The 25,839-nt window shown below is 53.7% G+C and overlaps 1 protein-coding gene across 1 annotated transcript in view; it reads right to left on the reverse strand.

Annotated features, from left to right (window-relative positions):
• Window positions 1-15,632: 15,632 nt before the first annotated feature.
• Window positions 15,633-25,839, reverse strand: part of LOC123486342 (F-box/LRR-repeat protein 18-like) — a 21,177-nt gene continuing 10,970 nt past the window's right edge. Inside the window, exons 5-7 of the mRNA XM_045217629.1 lie at window positions 23,982-25,072; window positions 21,783-22,001; window positions 15,633-16,207 (exon numbers count right to left, since the gene is read on the reverse strand). Of these exons, the coding sequence (XP_045073564.1) occupies window positions 15,979-16,207; window positions 21,783-22,001; window positions 23,982-25,072 (1,539 nt within the window). The 3' untranslated portion in view covers window positions 15,633-15,978. The remainder of the gene's footprint in view (window positions 16,208-21,782; window positions 22,002-23,981; window positions 25,073-25,839) is intronic.

Below are 25,839 nucleotides of genomic sequence, written 5' to 3' on the forward strand. Positions count from 1 at the left end.
CCTCTCCCTCCCTGTGTCACTAGCTCACAGTACAGCTCCTCCCCACCTGTTAGAGACACCTCTCTCTCCCTGCTCCCTGTGTCACTAGCTCACAGTACAGCTCCTCCCCACCTGTTAGAGACACCTCTCCCTCCCTCCCTGTGTCACTAGCTCACAGTACAGCTCCTCCCCACCTGTTAGACACCTCTCCCTCCCTGCTCCCTGTGTCACTAGCTCACAGTACAGCTCCTCCCCACCTGTTAGAGACACCTCTCCCTCCCTGCTCCCTGTGTCACTAGCTCACAGTACAGCTCCTCCCCACCTGTTAGAGACACCTCTCCCTCCCTGCTCCCTGTGTCACTAGCTCACAGTACAGCTCCTCCCCACCTGTTAGAGACACCTCTCCCTCCCTGCTCCCTGTGTCACTAGCTCACAGTACAGCTCCTCCCCACCTGTTAGAGACACCTCTCCCTCCCTGCTCCCTGTGTCACTAGCTCACAGTACAGCTCCTCCCCACCTGTTAGAGACACCTCTCTCTCCCTGCTCCCTGTGTCACTAGCTCCCAGTACAGCTCCTCGCCACCTGTTAGAGACACCTCTCTCCCTCCCTGTGTCACTAGCTCACAGTACAGCTCCTCCCCACCTGTTAGAGACACCTCTCTCTCCCTGCTCCCTGTGTCACTAGCTCACAGTACAGCTCCTCCCCACCTGTTAGAGACACCTCTCTCTCCCTGCTCCCTGTGTCACTAGCTCACAGTACAGCTCCTCCCCACCTGTTAGAGACACCTCTCCATCCCTGCTCCCTGTGTCACTAGCTCACAGTACAGCTCCTCCCCACCTGTTAGAGACACCTCTCCCTCCCTCCCTGTGTCACTAGCTCACAGTACAGCTCCTCCCCACCTGTTAGAGACACCTCTCTCTCCTCCCTGTGTCACTAGCTCACAGTACAGCTCCTCCCCACCTGTTAGAGACACCTCTCTCTCCCTGCTCCCTGTGTCACTAGCTCACAGTACAGCTCCTCCCCACCTGTTAGAGACACCTCTCTCTCCTCCCTGTGTCACTAGCTCACAGTACAGCTCCTCCCCACCTGTTAGAGACACCTCTCTCTCCCTGCTCCCTGTGTCACTAGCTCACAGTACAGCTCCTCCCCCACCTGTTAGAGACACCTCTCCTCCCTCCCTGTGTCACTAGCTCACAGTACAGCTCCTCCCCACCTGTTAGAGACACCTCTCTCTCCCTGCTCCCTGTGTCACTAGCTCACAGTACAGCTCCTCCCCACCTGTTAGAGACACCTCTCCCCCCTCCCTGTGTCACTAGCTCACAGTACAGCTCCTCCCCACCTGTTAGAGACACCTCTCCTCCCTGCTCCCTGTGTCACTAGCTCACAGTACAGCTCCTCCCCACCTGTTAGAGACACCTCTCCCTCCCTGCTCCCTGTGTCACTAGCTCACAGTACAGCTCCTCCCCACCTGTTAGAGACACCTCTCCCTCCCTGCTCCCTGTGTCACTAGCTCACAGTACAGCTCCTCCCCACCTGTTAGAGACACCTCTCCCTCCCTGCTCCCTGTGTCACTAGCTCACAGTACAGCTCCTCCCCACCTGTTAGAGACACCTCTCCTCCCTGCTCCCTGTGTCACTAGCTCACAGTACAGCTCCTCCCCACCTGTTAGAGACACCTCTCCCCTCCCTGCTCCCTGTGTCACTAGCTCACAGTACAGCTCCTCCCCACCTGTTAGAGACACCTCTCTCTCCCTGCTCCCTGTGTCACTAGCTCACAGTACAGCTCCTCCCCACCTGTTAGAGACACCTCTCCCTCCCTGCTCCCTGTGTCACTAGCTCACAGTACAGCTCCTCCCCACCTGTTAGAGACACCTCTCCCTCTCTCTCCCTGTGTCACTAGCTCACAGTACAGCTCCTCCCCACCTGTTAGAGACACCTCTCCCTCCCTGTGTCACTAGCTCACAGTACAGCTCCTCCCCACCTGTTAGAGACACCTCTCCCTCCCTGCTCCCTGTGTCACTAGCTCACAGTACAGCTCCTCCCCACCTGTTAGAGACACCTCTCCCTCCCTGCTCCCTGTGTCACTAGCTCACAGTACAGCTCCTCCCCACCTGTTAGAGACACCTCTCCCTCCCTGCTCCCTGTGTCACTAGCTCACAGTACAGCTCCTCCCCACCTGTTAGAGACACCTCTCTCTCCTCCCTGTGTCACTAGCTCACAGTACAGCTCCTCCCCACCTGTTAGAGACACCTCTCTCTCTCTCCCTGTGTCACTAGCTCACAGTACAGCTCCTCCCCACCTGTTAGAGACACCTCTCTCTCTCTCCCTGTGTCACTAGCTCACAGTACAGCTCCTCCCCACCTGTTAGAGACACCTCTCCCTCTCTCCCTGTGTCACTAGCTCACAGTACAGCTCCTCCCCACCTGTTAGAGACACCTCTCTCCCCCTCCCTGTGTCACTAGCTCACAGTACAGCTCCTCCCCACCTGTTAGAGACACCTCTCTCTCCCCGGCTCCCTGTGTCACTAGCTCACAGTACAGCTCCTCCCCACCTGTTAGAGACACCTCTCTCTCCCTGCTCCCTGTGTCACTAGCTCACAGTACAGCTCCTCCCCACCTGTTAGAGACACCTCTCTCTCCCTCCCTCCCTGTGCCACTAGCTCACAGTACAGCTCCTCCCCACCTGTTAGAGACACCTCTCCCTCCCTGCTCCCTGTGTCACTAGCTCACAGTACAGCTCCTCCCCACCTGTTAGAGACACCTCTCCCTCCCTGCTCCCTGTGTCACTAGCTCACAGTACAGCTCCTCCCCACCTGTTAGAGACACCTCTCCCTCCCTCCCTGTGCCACTAGCTCACAGTACAGCTCCTCCCCACCTGTTAGAGACACCTCTCTCTCCCTGCTCCCTGTGTCACTAGCTCACAGTACAGCTCCTCCCCACCTGTTAGAGACACCTCTCTCTCCCTCCCTGTGTCACTAGCTCACAGTACAGCTCCTCCCCACCTGTTAGAGACACCTCTCTCTCCCTCCCTGCTCCCTGTGTCACTAGCTCACAGTACAGCTCCTCCCCACCTGTTAGAGACACCTCTCTCTCCCTCCCTGTGTCACTAGCTCACAGTACAGCTCCTCCCCACCTGTTAGAGACACCTCTCTCTCCTCCCTGCTCCCTGGGTCACTAGCTCCCAGTACAGCTCCTCCCCACCTGTTAGAGACACCTCTCTCTCCTCCCTGTGTCACTAGCTCCCAGTACAGCTCCTCCCCACCTGTTAGAGACACCTCTCTCTCCCTCCCTGTGTCACTAGCTCACAGTACAGCTCCTCCCCACCTGTTAGAGACACCTCTCTCTCCCTCCCTGTGTCACTAGCTCACAGTACAGCTCCTCCCCACCTGTTAGAGACACCTCTCTCTCCCTCCCTGTGTCACTAGCTCACAGTACAGCTCCTCCCCACCTGTTAGAGACACCTCTCTCTCCCTCCCTGTGTCACTAGCTCACAGTACAGCTCCTCCCCCACCTGTTAGAGACACCTCTCTCCCTCCTCCCTGTGTCACTAGCTCACAGTACAGCTCCTCCCCACCTGTTAGAGACACCTCTCTCTCCTCCCTGCTCCCTGTGTCACTAGCTCACAGTACAGCTCCTCCCCACCTGTTAGAGACACCTCTCTCTCCCTCCTCCCTGTGTCACTAGCTCACAGTACAGCTCCTCCCCACCTGTTAGAGACACCTCTCTCTCCCTGCTCCCTGTGTCACTAGCTCACAGTACAGCTCCTCCCCACCTGTTAGAGACACCTCTCTCTCCCTGCTCCCTGTGTCACTAGCTCACAGTACAGCTCCTCCCCACCTGTTAGAGACACCTCTCTCTCCTCCCTGTGTCACTAGCTCACAGTACAGCTCCTCCCCACCTGTTAGAGACACCTCTCTCTCCCTGCTCCCTGTGTCACTAGCTCACAGTACAGCTCCTCCCCACCTGTTAGAGACACCTCTCTCTCCCTGCTCCCTGTGTCACTAGCTCACAGTACAGCTCCTCCCCACCTGTTAGAGACACCTCTCCTCCCTGCTCCCTGTGTCACTAGCTCACAGTACAGCTCCTCCCCACCTGTTAGAGACACCTCTCCTCCCTGTGTCACTAGCTCACAGTACAGCTCCTCCCCACCTGTTAGAGACACCTCTCTCCCTGCTCCCTGTGTCACTAGCTCACAGTACAGCTCCTCCCCACCTGTTAGAGACACCTCTCCCTCCCTGCTCCCTGTGTCACTAGCTCACAGTACAGCTCCTCCCCACCTGTTAGAGACACCCTCTCTCCTCCCTGTGTCACTAGCTCACAGTACAGCTCCTCCCCACCTGTTAGAGACACCCTCTCTCCCTGCTCCCTGTGTCACTAGCTCACAGTACAGCTCCTCCCCACCTGTTAGAGACACCTCTCTCTCCCTCCCTGTGTCACTAGCTCACAGTACAGCTCCTCCCCCACCTGTTAGAGACACCTCTCCCTCCCTGCTCCCTGTGTCACTAGCTCACAGTACAGCTCCTCCCCACCTGTTAGAGACACCTCTCTCTCCCTCCCTGTGTCACTAGCTCCCAGTACAGCTCCTCCCCACCTGTTAGAGACACCTCTCCCTCCCTCCCTGCTCCCTGTGTCACTAGCTCACAGTACAGCTCCTCCCCACCTGTTAGAGACACCTCTCTCTCCCTCCCTGTGTCACTAGCTCACAGTACAGCTCCTCCCCACCTGTTAGAGACACCTCTCCCTCCCTGCTCCCTGTGTCACTAGCTCACAGTACAGCTCCTCCCCACCTGTTAGAGACACCTCTCTCTCCCCTCCCTGTGTCACTAGCTCACAGTACAGCTCCTCCCCACCTGTTAGAGACACCTCTCTCTCCCTCCCTGTGTCACTAGCTCCCAGTACAGCTCCTCCCCACCTGTTAGAGACACCTCTCTCTCCCTCCCTGTGTCACTAGCTCCCAGTACAGCTCCTCCCCACCTGTTAGAGACACCTCTCTCTCCCTCCCTGTGTCACTAGCTCCCAGTACAGCTCCTCCCCACCTGTTAGAGACACCTCTCTCTCCCTCCCTGTGTCACTAGCTCCCAGTACAGCTCCTCCCCACCTGTTAGAGACACCTCTCCCTCCCTGCTCCCTGTGTCACTAGCTCCCAGTACAGCTCCTCCCCACCTGTTAGAGACACCTCTCTCTCCCTCCCTGTGTCACTAGCTCACAGTACAGCTCCTCCCCACCTGTTAGAGACACCTCTCCCTCCCTGCTCCCTGTGTCACTAGCTCCCAGTACAGCTCCTCCCCACCTGTTAGAGACACCTCTCCTCCCTGCTCCCTGTGTCACTAGCTCACAGTACAGCTCCTCCCCACCTGTTAGAGACACCTCTCTCTCCCTGCTCCCTGTGTCACTAGCTCACAGTACAGCTCCTCCCCACCTGTTAGAGACACCTCTCTCTCCTCCCTGTGTCACTAGCTCACAGTACAGCTCCTCCCCACCTGTTAGAGACACCTCTCCCCCTCCTCCCTGCTCCCTGTGTCACTAGCTCACAGTACAGCTCCTCCCCACCTGTTAGAGACACCTCTCTCTCCCTCCCTGTGTCACTAGCTCACAGTACAGCTCCTCCCCACCTGTTAGAGACACCTCTCTCTCCCTCCCTGTGTCACTAGCTCACAGTACAGCTCCTCCCCACCTGTTAGAGACACCTCTCCCTCCCTGCTCCCTGTGTCACTAGCTCACAGTACAGCTCCTCCCCACCTGTTAGAGACACCTCTCCCTCCCTCCCTGTGCCACTAGCTCACAGTACAGCTCCTCCCCACCTGTTAGAGACACCTCTCCTCCCTGCTCCCTGTGTCACTAGCTCACAGTACAGCTCCTCCCCACCTGTTAGAGACACCTCTCTCTCCCTCCTGTGTCACTAGCTCCCAGTACAGCTCCTCCCCACCTGTTAGAGACACCTCTCCTCCCTGCTCCCTGTGTCACTAGCTCACAGTACAGCTCCTCCCCACCTGTTAGAGACACCTCTCTCTCCCTGCTCCCTGTGTCACTAGCTCACAGTACAGCTCCTCCCCACCTGTTAGAGACACCTCTCTCTCCCTCCCTGTGTCACTAGCTCACAGTACAGCTCCTCCCCACCTGTTAGAGACACCTCTCTCCCTGCTCCCTGTGTCACTAGCTCACAGTACAGCTCCTCCCCACCTGTTAGAGACACCTCTCCCTCCCTGCTCCCTGTGTCACTAGCTCACAGTACAGCTCCTCCCCACCTGTTAGAGACACCTCTCTCTCCCTCCCTGTGTCACTAGCTCACAGTACAGCTCCTCCCCACCTGTTAGAGACACCTCTCTCTCCCTCCCTGTGTCACTAGCTCCCAGTACAGCTCCTCCCCACCTGTTAGAGACACCTCTCCTCCCTGCTCCCTGTGTCACTAGCTCACAGTACAGCTCCTCCCCACCTGTTAGAGACACCTCTCTCTCCCTCCCTGTGTCACTAGCTCCCAGTACAGCTCCTCCCCACCTGTTAGAGACACCTCTCTCTCCCTCCCTGTGTCACTAGCTCCCAGTACAGCTCCTCCCCACCTGTTAGAGACACCTCTCCCTCCCTCCCTGTGTCACTAGCTCACAGTACAGCTCCTCCCCACCTGTTAGAGACACCTCTCTCTCCCTCCCTGTGTCACTAGCTCACAGTACAGCTCCTCCCCACCTGTTAGAGACACCTCTCTCTCCCTCCCTGCTCCCTGTGTCACTAGCTCACAGTACAGCTCCTCCCCACCTGTTAGAGACACCTCTCTCCTGGTCCCTGTGTCACTAGCTCACAGTACAGCTCCTCCCCACCTGTTAGAGACACCTCTCTCCCCTCCCTGTGTCACTAGCTCCCAGTACAGCTCCTCCCCACCTGTTAGAGACACCTCTCTCTCCCTCCCTGTGTCACTAGCTCACAGTACAGCTCCTCCCCACCTGTTAGAGACACCTCTCTCTCCCTGCTCCCTGTGTCACTAGCTCCCAGTACAGCTCCTCCCCACCTGTTAGAGACACCTCTCTCTCCCTCCCTGTGTCACTAGCTCCCAGTACAGCTCCTCCCCACCTGTTAGAGACACCTCTCCCTCCCTGTGTCACTAGCTCACAGTACAGCTCCTCCCCACCTGTTAGAGACACCTCTCCCTCCCTGCTCCCTGTGTCACTACCTCCCAGTACAGCTCCTCCCCACCTGTTAGAGACACCTCTCCCTCCCTGCTCCCTGTGTCACTAGCTCACAGTACAGCTCCTCCCCACCTGTTAGAGACACCTCTCTCTCCCTCCCTGCTCCCTGTGTCACTAGCTCCCAGTACAGCTCCTCCCCACCTGTTAGAGACACCTCTCCCTCCCTGCTCCCTGTGTCACTACCTCCCAGTACAGCTCCTCCCCACCTGTTAGAGACACCTCTCTCTCTCTCCTCCCTGTGTCACTAGCTCACAGTACAGCTCCTCCCCACCTGTTAGAGACACCTCTCCCTCCCTGCTCCCTGTGTCACTAGCTCCCAGTACAGCTCCTCCCCACCTGTTAGAGACACCTCTCCCTCCCTGCTCCCTGTGTCACTAGCTCACAGTACAGCTCCTCCCCACCTGTTAGAGACACCTCTCTCTCCCTCCCTGGGTCACTAGCTCCCAGTACAGCTCCTCCCCACCTGTTAGAGACACCTCTCTCTCTCCCTGCTCCCTGTGTCACTAGCTCACAGTACAGCTCCTCCCCACCTGTTAGAGACACCTCTCCTCCCTGCTCCCTGTGTCACTAGCTCACAGTACAGCTCCTCCCCACCTGTTAGAGACACCTCTCTCTCCCTCCCTGTGTCACTAGCTCACAGTACAGCTCCTCCCCCACCTGTTAGAGACACCTCTCTCTCCCTGCTCCCTGTGTCACTAGCTCACAGTACAGCTCCTCCCCCACCTGTTAGAGACACCTCTCTCTCCCTCCCTGTGTCACTAGCTCACAGTACAGCTCCTCCCCACCTGTTAGAGACACCTCTCTCTCCCCTCCCTGTGTCACTAGCTCACAGTACAGCTCCTCCCCACCTGTTAGAGACACCTCTCTCTCCCTGCTCCCTGTGTCACTAGCTCACAGTACAGCTCCTCCCCACCTGTTAGAGACACCTCTCCCTCTCCTCCCTGTGTCACTAGCTCACAGTACAGCTCCTCCCCACCTGTTAGAGACACCTCTCTCTCCCTCCCTGTGTCACTAGCTCACAGTACAGCTCCTCCCCACCTGTTAGAGACACCTCTCTCTCCTCCCTGTGTCACTAGCTCACAGTACAGCTCCTCCCCACCTGTTAGAGACACCTCTCTCCCTACCTGCTCCCTGTGTCACTAGCTCACAGTACAGCTCCTCCCCACCTGTTAGAGACACCTCTCCCTCCCTGCTCCCTGTGTCACTAGCTCACAGAACAGCTCCTCCCCACCTGTTAGAGACACCTCTCTCTCCTCCCTGTGTCACTAGCTCACAGTACAGCTCCTCCCCACCTGTTAGAGACACCTCTCTCCCTCCCTGCTCCCTGTGTCACTAGCTCACAGTACAGCTCCTCCCCACCTGTTAGAGACACCTCTCCCTCCCTGCTCCCCTGTGTCACTAGCTCACAGTACAGCTCCTCCCCACCTGTTAGAGACACCTCTCTCTCCCTCCCTGTGTCACTAGCTCACAGTACAGCTCCTCCCCACCTGTTAGAGACACCTCTCTCTCCCTCCCTGTGTCACTAGCTCCCAGTACAGCTCCTCCCCACCTGTTAGAGACACCTCTCCCTCCCTCCCTCTCCCTCCCTCCCTCTCCCTCCCTGCTCCCTGTGTCACTAGCTCACAGTACAGCTCCTCCCCACCTGTTAGAGACACCTCTCCCTCCCTGCTCCCTGTGTCACTAGCTCACAGTACAGCTCCTCCCCACCTGTTAGAGACACCTCTCTCTCCCTCCCTGTGTCACTAGCTCACAGTACAGCTCCTCCCCACCTGTTAGAGACACCTCTCTCTCCCTCCCTGCTCCCTGTGTCACTAGCTCACAGTACAGCTCCTCCCCACCTGTTAGAGACACCTCTCCCTCCCTGCTCCCTGTGTCACTAGCTCACAGTACAGCTCCTCCCCACCTGTTAGAGACACCTCTCTCTCCCTCCCTGTGTCACTAGCTCACAGTACAGCTCCTCCCCACCTGTTAGAGACACCTCTCTCTCCCTGCTCCCTGTGTCACTAGCTCACAGTACAGCTCCTCCCCACCTGTTAGAGACACCTCTCTCTCCCTCCCTGTGTCACTAGCTCACAGTACAGCTCCTCCCCACCTGTTAGAGACACCTCTCTCTCCCTCCCTGTGTCACTAGCTCACAGTACAGCTCCTCCCCACCTGTTAGAGACACCTCTCCCTCCTGCTCCCTGTGTCACTAGCTCACAGTACAGCTCCTCCCCACCTGTTAGAGACACCTCTCTCTCCCTCCCTGTGTCACTAGCTCACAGTACAGCTCCTCCCCACCTGTTAGAGACACCTCTCCCTCCCTCCCTGTGTCACTAGCTCACAGTACAGCTCCTCCCCACCTGTTAGAGACACCTCTCCTCCCTGCTCCCTGTGTCACTAGCTCACAGTACAGCTCCTCCCCACCTGTTAGAGACACCTCTCTCTCCTCCCTGTGTCACTAGCTCACAGTACAGCTCCTCCCCACCTGTTAGAGACACCTCTCTCTCCCTCCCTGCTCCCTGTGTCACTAGCTCACAGTACAGCTCCTCCCCACCTGTTAGAGACACCTCTCCCTCCCTGCTCCCTGTGTCACTAGCTCACAGTACAGCTCCTCCCCACCTGTTAGAGACACCTCTCTCTCCCTCCCTGTGTCACTAGCTCACAGTACAGCTCCTCCCCACCTGTTAGAGACACCTCTCTCTCCCTGCTCCCTGTGTCACTAGCTCACAGTACAGCTCCTCCCCACCTGTTAGAGACACCTCTCTCTCCCTCCCTGTGTCACTAGCTCACAGTACAGCTCCTCCCCACCTGTTAGAGACACCTCTCTCTCCCTCCCTGTGTCACTAGCTCACAGTACAGCTCCTCCCCACCTGTTAGAGACACCTCTCTCTCCCTCCCTGTGTCACTAGCTCACAGTACAGCTCCTCCCCACCTGTTAGAGACACCTCTCTCTCCCTGCTCCCTGTGTCACTAGCTCCCAGTACAGCTCCTCCCCACCTGTTAGAGACACCTCTCTCTCTCCCTCCCTGTGTCACTAGCTCACAGTACAGCTCCTCCCCACCTGTTAGAGACACCTCTCTCTCCCTCCCTGTGTCACTAGCTCACAGTACAGCTCCTCCCCACCTGTTAGAGACACCTCTCTCTCCCTCCCTGTGTCACTAGCTCCCAGTACAGCTCCTCCCCACCTGTTAGAGACACCTCTCTCTCCCTGCTCCCTGTGTCACTAGCTCCCAGTACAGCTCCTCCCCACCTGTTAGAGACACCTCTCTCTCCTGCTCCCTGTGTCACTAGCTCCCAGTACAGCTCCTCCCCACCTGTTAGAGACACCTCTCTCTCCCTGCTCCCTGTGTCACTAGCTCCCAGTACAGCTCCTCCCCACCTGTTAGAGACACCTCTCTCTCCCTGCTCCCTGTGTCACTACCTCCCAGTACAGCTCCTCCCCACCTGTTAGAGACACCTCTCTCTCCCTCCCTGTGTCACTAGCTCACAGTACAGCTCCTCCCCACCTGTTAGAGACACCTCTCTCTCCCTGCTCCCTGTGTCACTAGCTCACAGTACAGCTCCTCCCCACCTGTTAGAGACACCTCTCCCTCCCTCCCTGTGTCACTAGCTCACAGTACAGCTCCTCCCCACCTGTTAGAGACACCTCTCTCTCCCTCCCTGTGTCACTAGCTCACAGTACAGCTCCTCCCCACCTGTTAGAGACACCTCTCTCTCCCTCCCTGTGTCACTAGCTCACAGTACAGCTCCTCCCCACCTGTTAGAGACACCTCTCTCCCTACCTGCTCCCTGTGTCACTAGCTCACAGTACAGCTCCTCCCCACCTGTTAGAGACACCTCTCCCTCCCTGCTCCCTGTGTCACTAGCTCACAGTACAGCTCCTCCCCACCTGTTAGAGACACCTCTCTCTCCCTCCCTGTGTCACTAGCTCACAGTACAGCTCCTCCCCACCTGTTAGAGACACCTCTCTCTCCTCCCTGCTCCCTGTGTCACTAGCTCACAGTACAGCTCCTCCCCACCTGTTAGAGACACCTCTCCTCCCTGCTCCCTGTGTCACTAGCTCACAGTACAGCTCCTCCCCACCTGTTAGAGACACCTCTCTCTCCTCCCTGTGTCACTAGCTCACAGTACAGCTCCTCCCCACCTGTTAGAGACACCTCTCTCTCCTCCCTGTGTCACTAGCTCCCAGTACAGCTCCTCCCCACCTGTTAGAGACCTCTCACCTCTCCCTCCCCTCCCTGCTCCCTGTGTCACTAGCTCACAGTACAGCTCCTCCCCACCTGTTAGAGACACCTCTCCCTCCCTGCTCCCTGTGTCACTAGCTCACAGTACAGCTCCTCCCCACCTGTTAGAGACACCTCTCTCTCCCTCCCTGTGTCACTAGCTCACAGTACAGCTCCTCCCCACCTGTTAGAGACACCTCTCTCTCCTCCCCTGCTCCCTGTGTCACTAGCTCACAGTACAGCTCCTCCCCACCTGTTAGAGACACCTCTCCCTCCCTGCTCCCTGTGTCACTAGCTCACAGTACAGCTCCTCCCCCACCTGTTAGAGACACCTCTCTCTCCCTCCCTGTGTCACTAGCTCACAGTACAGCTCCTCCCCACCTGTTAGAGACACCTCTCTCTCCCTGCTCCCTGTGTCACTAGCTCACAGTACAGCTCCTCCCCACCTGTTAGAGACACCTCTCTCTCCCTCCCTGTGTCACTAGCTCACAGTACAGCTCCTCCCCACCTGTTAGAGACACCTCTCTCTCCCTCCCTGTGTCACTAGCTCACAGTACAGCTCCTCCCCACCTGTTAGAGACACCTCTCCCCCCCTGCTCCCTGTGTCACTAGCTCACAGTACAGCTCCTCCCCACCTGTTAGAGACACCTCTCTCTCCCTCCCTGTGTCACTAGCTCACAGTACAGCTCCTCCCCACCTGTTAGAGACACCTCTCCCTCCCTCCCTGTGTCACTAGCTCACAGTACAGCTCCTCCCCACCTGTTAGAGACACCTCTCCCTCCCTGCTCCCTGTGTCACTAGCTCACAGTACAGCTCCTCCCCACCTGTTAGAGACACCTCTCTCTCCCTCCCTGTGTCACTAGCTCACAGTACAGCTCCTCCCCACCTGTTAGAGACACCTCTCTCTCCCTCCCTGTGTCACTAGCTCACAGTACAGCTCCTCCCCACCTGTTAGAGACACCTCTCTCTCCCTCCCTGTGTCACTAGCTCACAGTACAGCTCCTCCCCACCTGTTAGAGACACCTCTCTCTCCTCCCTGTGTCACTAGCTCACAGTACAGCTCCTCCCCACCTGTTAGAGACACCTCTCCCTCCCTGCTCCCTGTGTCACTAGCTCCCAGTACAGCTCCTCCCCACCTGTTAGAGACACCTCTCTCTCCCTCCCTGTGTCACTAGCTCACAGTACAGCTCCTCCCCACCTGTTAGAGACACCTCTCTCTCCCTCCCTGTGTCACTAGCTCACAGTACAGCTCCTCCCCACCTGTTAGAGACACCTCTCTCTCCCTCCCTGTGTCACTAGCTCCCAGTACAGCTCCTCCCCACCTGTTAGAGACACCTCTCTCTCCCTGCTCCCTGTGTCACTAGCTCCCAGTACAGCTCCTCCCCACCTGTTAGAGACACCTCTCTCTCCCTGCTCCCTGTGTCACTAGCTCCCAGTACAGCTCCTCCCCACCTGTTAGAGACACCTCTCTCTCCCTGCTCCCTGTGTCACTAGCTCCCAGTACAGCTCCTCCCCACCTGTTAGAGACACCTCTCTCTCCCTCCCTGTGTCACTAGCTCCCAGTACAGCTCCTCCCCACCTGTTAGAGACACCTCTCTCTCCCTGCTCCCTGTGTCACTAGCTCCCAGTACAGCTCCTCCCCACCTGTTAGAGACACCTCTCCCTCCCTCCCTGTGTCACTAGCTCCCAGTACAGCTCCTCCCCACCTGTTAGAGACACCTCTCTCTCCCTCCCTGTGTCACTAGCTCCCAGTACAGCTCCTCCCCACCTGTTAGAGACACCTCTCTCTCCCTGCTCCCTGTGTCACTAGCTCACAGTACAGCTCCTCCCCACCTGTTAGAGACACCTCTCTCTCCCTGCTCCCTGTGTCACTAGCTCCCAGTACAGCTCCTCCCCACCTGTTAGAGACACCTCTCCCTCCCTGCTCCCTGTGTCACTAGCTCCCAGTACAGCTCCTCCCCACCTGTTAGAGACACCTCTCCCTCCCTGCTCCCTGTGTCACTAGCTCCCAGTACAGCTCCTCCCCACCTGTTAGAGACACCTCTCCCTCCCTGCTCCCTGTGTCACTAGCTCCCAGTACAGCTCCTCCCCACCTGTTAGAGACACCTCTCCCTCCCTGCTCCCTGTGTCACTAGCTCCCAGTACAGCTCCTCCCCACCTGTTAGAGACACCTCTCCCTCCCTCCCTGTGTCACTAGCTCCCAGTACAGCTCCTCCCCACCTGTTAGAGACACCTCTCCCTCCCTCCCTGTGTCACTAGCTCACAGTACAGCTCCTCCCCACCTGTTAGAGACACCTCTCCCTCCCTCCCTGTGTCACTAGCTCACAGTACAGCTCCTCCCCACCTGTTAGAGACACCTCTCTCTCCCTCCCTGTGTCACTAGCTCACAGTACAGCTCCTCCCCACCTGTTAGAGACACCTCTCCCTCCCTCCCTGTGTCACTAGCTCCCAGTACAGCTCCTCCCCCACCTGTTAGAGACACCTCTCCCTCCCTCCCTGTGTCACTAGCTCACAGTACAGCTCCTCCCCACCTGTTAGAGACACCTCTCCCTCCCTCCCTGTGTCACTAGCTCACAGTACAGCTCCTCCCCACCTGTTAGAGACACCTCTCCCTCCCTCCCTGTGTCACTAGCTCACAGTACAGCTCCTCCCCACCTGTTAGAGACACCTCTCCCCTGCTCCCTGTGTCACTAGCTACCAGTACAGCTCCTCCCCACCTGTTAGAGACACCTCTCCCTCCCTGCCTGTGTCACTAGCTCACAGTACAGCTCCTCCCCACCTGTTAGAGACACCTCTCCCTCCCGGCTCCCTGTGTCACTAGCTCACAGTACAGCTCCTCCCCACCTGTTAGAGACACCTCTCCCCCTCCCTGTGTCACTAGCTCACAGTACAGCTCCTCCCCACCTGTTAGAGACACCTCTCTCTCCCTGCTCCCTGTGTCACTAGCTACCAGTACAGCTCCTCCCCACCTGTTAGAGACACCTCTCCCTCCCTCCCTGCTCCCTGTGTCACTAGCTCACAGTACAGCTCCTCCCCACCTGTTAGAGACACCTCTCCCTCCCTCCCTGTGTCACTAGCTCCCAGTACAGCTCCTCCCCACCTGTTAGAGACACCTCTCCCTCCCTCCCTGCTCCCTGTGTCACTAGCTCACAGTACAGCTCCTCCCCACCTGTTAGAGACACCTCTCCCTCCCCTCCCTGTGTCACTAGCTACCAGTACAGCTCCTCCCCACCTGTTAGAGACACCTCTCCCTCCCTGCTCCCTGTGTCACTAGCTCCCAGTACAGCTCCTCCCCACCTGTTAGAGACACCTCTCTCCCTCCCTGTGTCACTAGCTCACAGTACAGCTCCTCCCCACCTGTTAGAGACACCTCTCCCTCCCTCCCTGTGTCACTAGCTCCCAGTACAGCTCCTCCCCACCTGTTAGAGACACCTCTCCCTCCCTCCCTGTGTCACTAGCTCACAGTACAGCTCCTCCCCACCTGTTAGAGACACCTCTCCCCCCTCCCTGTGTCACTAGCTCACAGTACAGCTCCTCCCCACCTGTTAGAGACACCTCTCCCTCCCTCCCTGTGTCACTAGCTCACAGTACAGCTCCTCCCCACCTGTTAGAGACACCTCTCCCTCCCCTCCCTGTGTCACTAGCTCACAGTACAGCTCCTCCCCACCTGTTAGAGACACCTCTCCCTCCCTCCCTGTGTCACTAGCTCACAGTACAGCTCCTCCCCACCTGTTAGAGACACCTCTCCCTCCCTCCCTGTGTCACTAGCTCACAGTACAGCTCCTCCCCACCTGTTAGAGACACCTCTCCCTCCCTCCCTGTGTCACTAGCTCACAGTACAGCTCCTCCCCACCTGTTAGAGACACCTCTCTCTCTCTCCCTGTGTCACTAGCTAACAGTACAGCTCCTCCCCACCTGTTAGAGACACCTCTCTCTCCCCTCCCTGTGTCACTAGCTCACAGTACAGCTCCTCCCCACCTGTTAGAGACACCTCTCTCTCCGCTCCCTGTGTCACTAGCTCCCAGTACAGCTCCTCCCCACCTGTTAGAGACACCTCTCCCTCCCTGCTCCCTGTGTCACTAGCTCACAGTACAGCTCCTCCCCACCTGTTAGAGACACCTCTCTCTCCTGCTCCCTGTGTCACTAGCTCCCAGTACAGCTCCTCCCCACCTGTTAGAGACACCTCTCCCTCCCTCCCTGTGTCACTAGCTCCCAGTACAGCTCCTCCCCACCTGTTAGAGACACCTCTCCCTCCCTCCCTCTCTCTCCCCCTCTCTCCCTCCTCTCACACTTTATCAGCTCAGATTAATAAAGGAGGTTGAAAAAATACTTCTCTGCTTCTTCACGCTCTTGGATCAGGTCTGGATCCGACCAGGTCTATATGGAACGGGTCTAGTTGTCCTCGGGTCCGTTCGGATCGGGTCTCTATCTTAAACAAAATAATTTATGCATTTTGGGTCCGGGTGGGAAAGCCCCAGGTCCATTTCGGAACGGGTCTAACTTTTTGGACCCGTGAAGACCTCTAGTCTGAGGAGCTCTGATTGGCCAGATGCCTCTTCACTCTCTGGCGTCACCATGGTGATGAGGTCTTAGGTGCTCTGATTGGCTCGTTGCCTCTTCACACTGGCGTTACCATGGTGATGAGGTCTTTGGTGCTCTGATTGGCTGGTTGCCTCTTCACACTCTGGCGTCGCCATTGTGATGAGGGCGGGGCCTGGGCAACGCGGCTCTGGAAGAGGGTCAGTTGATCGAGCAGTGGGAGGGGCATGTCTCTGATGACCAATGGAAGGTCTTCATGGAGCAGTGGGTAGATGACCACACTGAGAGCCGGACGCTCCACAGAGAAACTAGAGGAAGGGCAGGGTTTCATTATATAGAAATATCATTATATAGGAATATCATTATATAGAAATATCATTATATAGAAATATCATTATATAGAAATATCATTATATAGGAATATCATTATATAGAAATATCATTATATAGAAATATCATTATATAGGAATATCATTATATAGAAATATCATTATATAGAAATATCATTATATAGGAATATCATTATATAGAAATATCATTATATAGAAATATCATTATATAGAAATATCATTATATAGAAATACCATTATATAGGAATATCATTATATAGGAATATCATTATATAGGAATATCATTATATAGAAATATCATTATATAGAAATATCATTATATAGGAATATCATTATATAGAAATACCATTATATAGAAATATCATTATATAGAAATATCATTATATAGGAATATCATTATATAGAAATATCATTATATAGAAATATCATTATATAGAAATACCATTATATAGGAATATCATTATATAGAAATATCATTATATAGAAATACCATTATATAGAAATATCATTATATAGAAATATCATTATATAGAAATATCATTATATAGAAATATAATTATATAGGAATATCATTATATAGAAATATCATTATATAGAAATATCATTATATAGGAATATCATTATATAGAAATATTATTATATAGAAATATCATTATATAGAAATACCATTATATAGAAATATCATTATATAGGAATATCATTATATAGAAATATCATTATATAGAAATACCATTATATAGAAATATCATTATATAGAAATATCATTATATAGGAATATCATTATATAGAAATATCATTATATAGAAATATCATTATATAGAAATATCATTATATAGGAATATCATTATATAGAAATATCATTATATAGAAATAACATTATATAGAAATATCATTATATAGAAATATCATTATATAGAAATAACATTATATAGAAATATCATTATATAGAAATATCATTATATAGAAATAACATTATATAGAAATATCATTATATAGAAATATCATTATATAGAAATAACATTATATAGAAATAACATTATATAGAAATATCATTATATAGAAATATCATTATAACTTGACTGACAGACTCACCGATCAGACAGACAGAGAGACAGACCCATTGATCCGACAGACAGAGACAAACAGACTCACCGATCCGACAGAGACAGACTCACCGATCCGACAGAGACAGACCCACCGATCAGACAGAGACAGACTCACCGATCAGACAGAGACAGACTCACCGATCAGACAGAGACAGACTCACCGATCAGACAGAGACAGACTCACCGATCAGACAGAGACAGACTCACCGATCAGACAGAGACAGACTCACCGATCAGACAGAGACAGACTCACCGATCAGACAGAGATAGACTCACCGATCAGACAGAGACAGACTCACCGATCAGACAGAGACAGACTCACCGATCAGACAGAGACAGACCCACCGATCCGACAGACAGAGAGACAGACCCACCGATCCGACAGAGACAGACCCACCGATCCGACAGACAGAGAGACAGACCCACCGATCCGACAGACAGAGAGACAGACTCACCGATCCGACAGAGACAGACTCACCGATCCGACAGACAGAGAGACTCACCGGTCCGACAGACAGACTCACCGATCAGACAGAGACAGACTCACCGATCAGACAGACAGAGAGACAGACCCATCGATCCGACAGAGACAGACTCACCGATCAGACAGAGACATACTCACCGATCAGACAGACAGACAGACAGACTCACCGATCCGACAGAGACAGACTCACCGATCAGACAGAGACAGACTCACCGATCAGACAGACAGAGAGACAGACTCACCGATCAGACAGAGACAGACCCACCGATCAGACAGAGACAGACTCACCGATCAGACAGACAGAGAGACAGACTCACCGATCCGACAGAGACAGACTCACCGATCCGACAGACAGAGAGACAGACCCACCGATCCGACAGAGACAGACTCACCGATCAGACAGAGACAGACCCACCGATCAGACAGACCCACCGATCCGACAGAGACAGACCCACCGATCAGACAGAGACAGACCCACCGATCAGACAGACCCACCGATCCGACAGAGACAGACCCACCGATCAGACAGAGACAGACTCACCGATCAGACAGACAGAGAGACAGACTCACCGATCAGACAGACAGAGAGACAGACTCACCGATCAGACAGAGACAGACTCACCGATCCGACAGACAGAGAGACAGACCCACCGATCCGACAGAGAAACCCACCGATCCGACAGAGACAGATCCACCGATCCGACACACAGACTCACCGATCCGACAGACAGAGAGACAGACTCACCGATCAGACAGAGACAGACCCACCGATCCGACACACAGACTCACCGATCAGACAGAGAAACCCACCGATCCGACACACAGACCCACCAATCCGACACACAGACAGACATACTCACCGGTCCGACAGAGACAGACTCACCGATCCGACAGACAGACCCACCGATCCGACACACAGACAGACAGACTCACCGATCCGACAGACAGAGAGACAGACTCACCGATCAGACAGAGACAGACTCACCGATCAGACAGACAGAGAGACAGACCCACCGATCCGACAGAGACAGACCCACCGATCAGACAGAGACAGACTCACCGATCAGACAGACAGAGAGACAGACTCACCGATCAGACAGAGACAGACCCACCGATCCGACAGACTCACCGATCAGACAGAGACAGACTCACCGATCCGACAGACAGAGAGACTCACCGATCAGACAGAGACAGACTCACCGATCCGACAGACAGAGAGACTCACCGATCCGACAGAGACAGACCCACCGATCAGACAGAGACAGACTCACCGATCAGACAGACAGAGAGACAGACCCACCGATCCGGTGACTCCTTGCTGTCCCCAGTCCGCCTGGCCTTGCTGCTATTCCAGTTTCAACTGTTCTGCCTGCGGTTACGAAACCCCTACCTGTCCCAGACCTGCTGTTTTCAACTCCTAATGATCGGCTATGAAAAGCCAACTGAGAGACCTGAGCCCTAGGACCATACGTCGGGACTACCGGCCGTGGTGACTCCTTGCTGTCCCCAGTCCGCCTGGCCTTGCTGCTATTCCAGTTTCAACTGTTCTGCCTGCGGTTATGGAACCCCTACCTGTCCCAGACCTGCTGTTTTCAACTCTTAATGATCGGCTATGAAAAGCCAACTGAGATTTATTCCTGATTATTATTTGACCATGCTTGTCACTTATGAACATTTTTGAACATCTTGGCATGGTTCTGTTATAATCTCCACCCGGCACAGCCAGAAGAGGACTGGCCACCCCTCATAGCCTGGTTCCTCTCTAGGTTTCTTCCTAGGTTTTGGCCTTTCTAGGGAGTTTTTCCTAGCCACCGTGCTTCTACACCTGCATTACTAGCTGTTTGGGGTTTTAGGCTGGGTTTCTGTACAGCACTTCGAGATATCAGCTGATGTATGAAGGGCTATATAAAATAAAATTGATTGATTGATTGATTGATCCAACAGAGACAGACCCACCGATCAGACAGAGACAGACTCACCGATCAGACAGACTCACCGATCAGACAGAGACAGACTCACCGATCAGACAGACAGAGAGACAGACTCACCGATCAGACAGAGACAGACTCACCGATCCGACAGAGACAGACTCACCGATCAGACAGAGACAGACTCACCGATCAGACAGACAGAGAGACAGACTCACCGATCAGACAGAGACAGACTCACCGATCCGACTGACCCACCGATCAGACAGAGACAGACTCACCGATCAGACAGAGACAGACTCACCGATCAGACAGACAGAGAGACAGACCCACCGATCCGACAGAGACAGACCCACCGATCCGACAGACAGAGACAGACCCACCGATCCGACAGACAGAGACAGACCCACCGATCTGACAGACAGACCCACCGATCCGACAGAGACAGACTCACCGATCAGACAGAGACAGACTCACCGATCAGACAGAGACAGACTCACCGATCAGACAGAGACAGACTCACCGATCAGACAGAGACAGACTCACCGATCAGACAGAGAGACTCACCGATCAGACAGAGACAGACTCACCGATCAGACAGAGACAGACTCACCGATCAGACAGAGAGACAGACTCACCGATCAGACAGAGACAGACTCACCGATCAGACAGAGACAGACTCACCGATCAGACAGAGACAGACTCACCGATCAGACAGAGACAGACTCACTGATCAGACAGAGACAGACTCACCGATCAGACAGAGACAGACTCACCGATCAGACAGAGACAGACTCACCGATCCGACAGAGAAACCCACCGATCCGACAGAGACAGATCCACCGATCCGACACACAGACTCACCGATCCGATAGACTCACCGATCCGACAGACAGAAAGACAGACTCACCGATCCGACAGACAGAGAGACAGACTCACCGATCAGACAGAGACAGACCCACCGATCCGACACACAGACTCACCGATCAGACAGGGAAACCCACCGATCCGACAGACAGACCCACCGATCCGACACACAGACAGACAGACTCACCGATCCGACAGAGACAGACCCACCGATCCGACACACAGACAGACATACTCACCGGTCCGACAGACAGAGACAGACTCACCGATCCGACAGAGAAACCCACCGATCCGACAGAGACAGATCCACCGATCCGACACACAGACTCACCGATCCGATAGACTCACCGATCCGACAGACAGAGAGACAGACTCACCGATCAGACAGAGACAGACCCACCGATCCGACACACAGACTCACCGATCAGACAGAGCAACCCACCGATCCGACACACAGACCCACCGATCCGACACACAGACAGACATACTCACCGGTCCGACAGACAGAGACAGACTCACCGATCCGACAGACAGACCCACCGATCCGACACACAGACTCACCGATCAGACAGAGAAACTCACCGATCCGACACACAGACAGACAGACTCACCGATCCGACAGAGAAACCCACCGATCCGACAGAGACAGATCCACCGATCCGACACACAGACCCACCGATCCGACACACAGACAGACAGACTCACCGATCAGACAGAGAAACCCACCAATCCGACAGAGACAGATCCACCGATCCGACACACAGACCCACCGATCCGACACACAGACACACAGACTCACCGATCCGATAGACTCACCGATCCGACAGACAGAGAGACAGACTCACCGATCCGACACACAGACTCACCGATCAGACAGAGAAACCCACCGATCCGACACACAGACCCACCGATCCGACACACAGACAGACATACTCACCGGTCCGACAGACAGAGACAGACTCACCGATCCGACAGACAGACCCACCGATCCGACACACAGACAGACAGACTCACCGATCCGACAGACAGACAGACATACTCACCGATCCGACAGACAGAGACAGACTCACCGATCCGACAGACAGACCCACCGATCCGACACACAGACAGACAGACTCACCGGTCCGATCAGACAGAGACAGACTCACCGGTCTAACAGTGTTTTCTGCAGTGTGCGGCACGCCACCAGAGTTCCGCCCAAGAACATGTGACACACCATGACGTCACGGCAACGCTCCATGAAGGTCACCACGGCAGCGGGGTGGAAGGTTCCGTTCCGAGAGACGAGACAGAGGCGGCGGAGACGAGAGCAGCATGACAACGCCTCCCAGAATGCACCGCTACACACCAGGTAGGGCTGCTCCAACCTAGACACACACATACACAGTTGATACCTACATTTAAACTCAGTTTTTCACAATTCCTGACATTTAATCCTAGTAAAAAATTCCCTGTTTTAGGTCAGTTAGGATCACCACTTTATTTTAAGACTGTGAAATGTCAGAATAATAGTAGAGAGAATGATTTATTTCAGCTTGTATTTATTTAATCACATTCCCAGTGGGTCAGAAGTTTACATACACTCAATTAGTATTTGGTAGCATTGCCTTTAAATTGTTTAACTTGGGTCAAACGTTTTCGGGTAGCCTTCCACAAGCTTCCCACAATAAGTTTGGTGAATTTTGGCCCATTCCTCCTGACAGAGCTGAGCGGCCTTTCATGTTATGTCGATATAGGACTCGTTTTACTGTGGATATAGATACTTTTGTACCTGTTTCCTCCAGCATCTTCACAAGGTCCTTTGCTGTGGTTCTGGGATTGATTTGCACTTTTCGCACCAAAGTACGTTCATCTCTAGGAGACAGAATGTGTCTCTTTCCTGAGCGATATGACGGCTGCGTGGTCCCATGGTGGTTATACTTGCATACTATTGTTTGTACAGATGAACGTGGTACCTTCAGGCATTTGGAAATTGCTCCCAAGGATGATCCAGACTTGTGGAGGTCTCCCATTTTTTTTCCTGAGGTCTTGGCTGATGTATTTTGATTTTCCCATGATGTCAAGCAAAGAGGCACTGAGTTTGAAGGTAGGGCTTGAAATACATCCACAGGTACACCTCCAATTGACTCAAATGATGTCAATTAGCCTATCAGAAGCTTCTAAAGCCTTGACATCATTTCCTGGAATTTTCCAAGCTGTTTAAAGGCACAGTCAACTTAGTGTATGTAAACTTCTGACCCACTGGAATTGTGATACAGTGAATTATAAGTGAAATAATCTGTCTGTAAACAATTGCTGGAAAAATTGCACAAAGTAGATGTCCTAACCGACCTGCCAAAACTATAGTTTGTTAACAAGAAATGTGTGGAGTGGTTGAAAAACCTAAGTGTATGTAAACTTCCGACTTCAACTGTATATATATATACATACATACATATATATATATATATATATACACACACACACACACACACAACCATTCAAATGTCCTTGTTTTCGAAAGAAAATAAAAACAATTGTCCATTAAAATAACATCAAATTGATCAGAAATACAGTGTAGACATTGTTGATGTTGTAAATGGCTATTGTAGCTGGAAACGGCTGATTTTTAATGGAATATCTACATAGGCGTACAGAGGCCCATTATCAGCAACCATCAGTCCTGTGTTCCAATGGCACGTTGTGTTTGCTAATCCAAGTTTATCATTTTAAAAGGCTAATTGATCATTAGAAAACCCTTTTGCAATTATGTTAGCACAGCTGAAAACTGTTGTGCTGATTAAAGAAGCAATAAAACTGTCCTTCTTGAGACTAGTTGAGTATCTGGAGCATCAGCAACCTAACTCTAACCAGAATAGAAAGAGGAGTGGGAGGCCCCGGTGCACAACTGAGCAAGAGGACAAATACATTAGTGTCTAGTTTGAGAAACAGACGCCTCACAGGTCCTCAACTGGCAGCTTCATTAAATAGTACCCGCAAAACACCAGTCTCAACGTCAACGTCAACAGTGAAGAGGCGACTCCGGGATGCTGACCTTCTAGGCAGAGTTGCAAAGAAAAAGCCATATCTCAGACTGCCCATCTTAATCTTTTATTTTTATTGGCCAGTCAGCATCCCGGATTCTCCACTTCACTGTTGACGTTGAGACTGGTGTTTTGCGGGTACTATTTAATGAAGCTGCCAGTTGAGGACCTGTGAGGCGCCTGTTTCTCAAACTAGACACTCTAATGTATTTGTCCTCTTGCTCAGTTGTGCACCGGACTAATAAAGAACAGCCTGTTGATGATCACCGCTTTTTATTGACAACGTTTCCCTCCAAACCAGATCTTCATCAGTTGTCTCCTCACCGTAGCTCTGTGAGCTGTGTGCAGTTCCTCAGTGTCTCCAGCAGGGCGGCGCTGTAGTTCCAGGTCTTCAAGGACCCCAGGTTGGCCAGTGATAAAGCCTGCAGGTCCCGGCAGTGCTCAGAGACCTGCACCAGCCCGTTCCCCTTCAGGATCCCCGGCAACCCCGCCAGCGTCAGCCTCCGCAGCCCCCGGAACCCCCGGAGCGCGGCAACGTGCGAGTCCCCGACCCCGCGCGCGCACACGCACGCCCTCTGATCCACGCACACCCTGGCACAGGGCTCGAGACGCGGCAGGGCGGAGACGAAGCCCGGTCCTGTTAACTCCAGAACCTCCAGAGAGGGGCAGCCAGCCAGCAGGGTACCCAGCCCGGAAGAGGCGCCCTCCCTGGGGAGAGAGTCCTCAGAGCGCGGCCTGTAGGTCCGGAGCCCCACGCGGGACGGCTTCCTCAGCCCCAGCAGCAGCGAGGAGGGGGAGGGGGCGGGGGAAGGGGAGGGCGCGTGCGAACCGTCCGACAGGGCGCAGGCGGGCAGCGCCAGCGAGCGGAGGTGCGTGAGTTTGGCGAGGCTGGTACACAGGTGTGCGTTGTCCTCCAGCCCAGGTGTGTGTGTGTTGTCATGGTGATAGTGCGTGTGTAACAGGTTGAGGTGTGACAGATTGGGACAGCCAATAACCAGCCGGCTCATCGCCTCGGCAACAAGCTCCTCCTCTCCCCGCGCTCTACTGCACTCTGGATAATTGGAGGTGTGGCCTACACCACTGAGATTCAGGCTGACCAATCTCGTTGAGTCTCTCACTCTGGCGCCAGTCAGCGATTGGATGACAGTTTGTCGTAACGTGGGGCAACGGGAGAAGTTGAGGTGCTTGGGAGCGTTGCTAAGAAGGACCCGCCCTAGCGATGTGGCGTCCAACCAGGAGCGAGGCAACTGCAGGGCTTCCAGGTCGCCATGCTGACAGAGGCTATGGGCCAATGAGGACGCAGCAGGCCAGTGGGCGGGGTTTGGACCAGGAACTGAAACCAGGAAGCAGCGGAGACGCTCCGGAACACGAACACTGAACACAGCCAGGTAGAGGAGGAGCAGAGTCTGGTTCACCTAGACACACACACACACACATTATATATATACACACACACACACACACACACATTATATACACACACACACAAACACACACACACACACACACAGACACAGATTATATACACACACACACACACACACATTATAACCACCCTGACCATTATAACCACCCTGACCATTATAACCACCCTGACCATTATAACCACCCTGACCATTATAACCAACCACCCTGACCATTATAACCACCCTGACCATTATAACCACCCTGACCATTATAACCCCCCTGACCATTATAACCACCCTGACCATTATAACCACCCTGACCATTATAACCAACCACCCTGACCATTATAACCAACCACCTTGACCATTATAACCACCCTGACCATTATAACCACCCTGACCATTATAACCACCCTGACCATTATAACCAACCACCCTGACCATTATAACCAACCACCCTGACCATTATAACCAACCACCTTGACCATTATAACCACCCTGACCATTATAACCAACCACCCTGACCATTATAACCAACCACCCTGACCATTATAACCAACCACCCTGACCATTATAACCAAACACCTTGACCATTATAACCACCCTGACCATTATAACCACCCTGACCATTATAACCACCCTGACCATTATAACCACCCTGACCATTATAACCACCCTGACCATTATAACCACCCTGACCATTATAACCAACCACCTTGACCATTATAACCACCCTGACCATTATAACCACCCTGACCATTATAACCACCCTGACC

The sequence above is a fragment of the Coregonus clupeaformis genome, unplaced genomic scaffold, assembly GCF_020615455.1.
Source record: "Coregonus clupeaformis isolate EN_2021a unplaced genomic scaffold, ASM2061545v1 scaf1155, whole genome shotgun sequence".
In the NCBI taxonomy this organism is placed as follows: domain Eukaryota; kingdom Metazoa; phylum Chordata; class Actinopteri; order Salmoniformes; family Salmonidae; genus Coregonus; species Coregonus clupeaformis.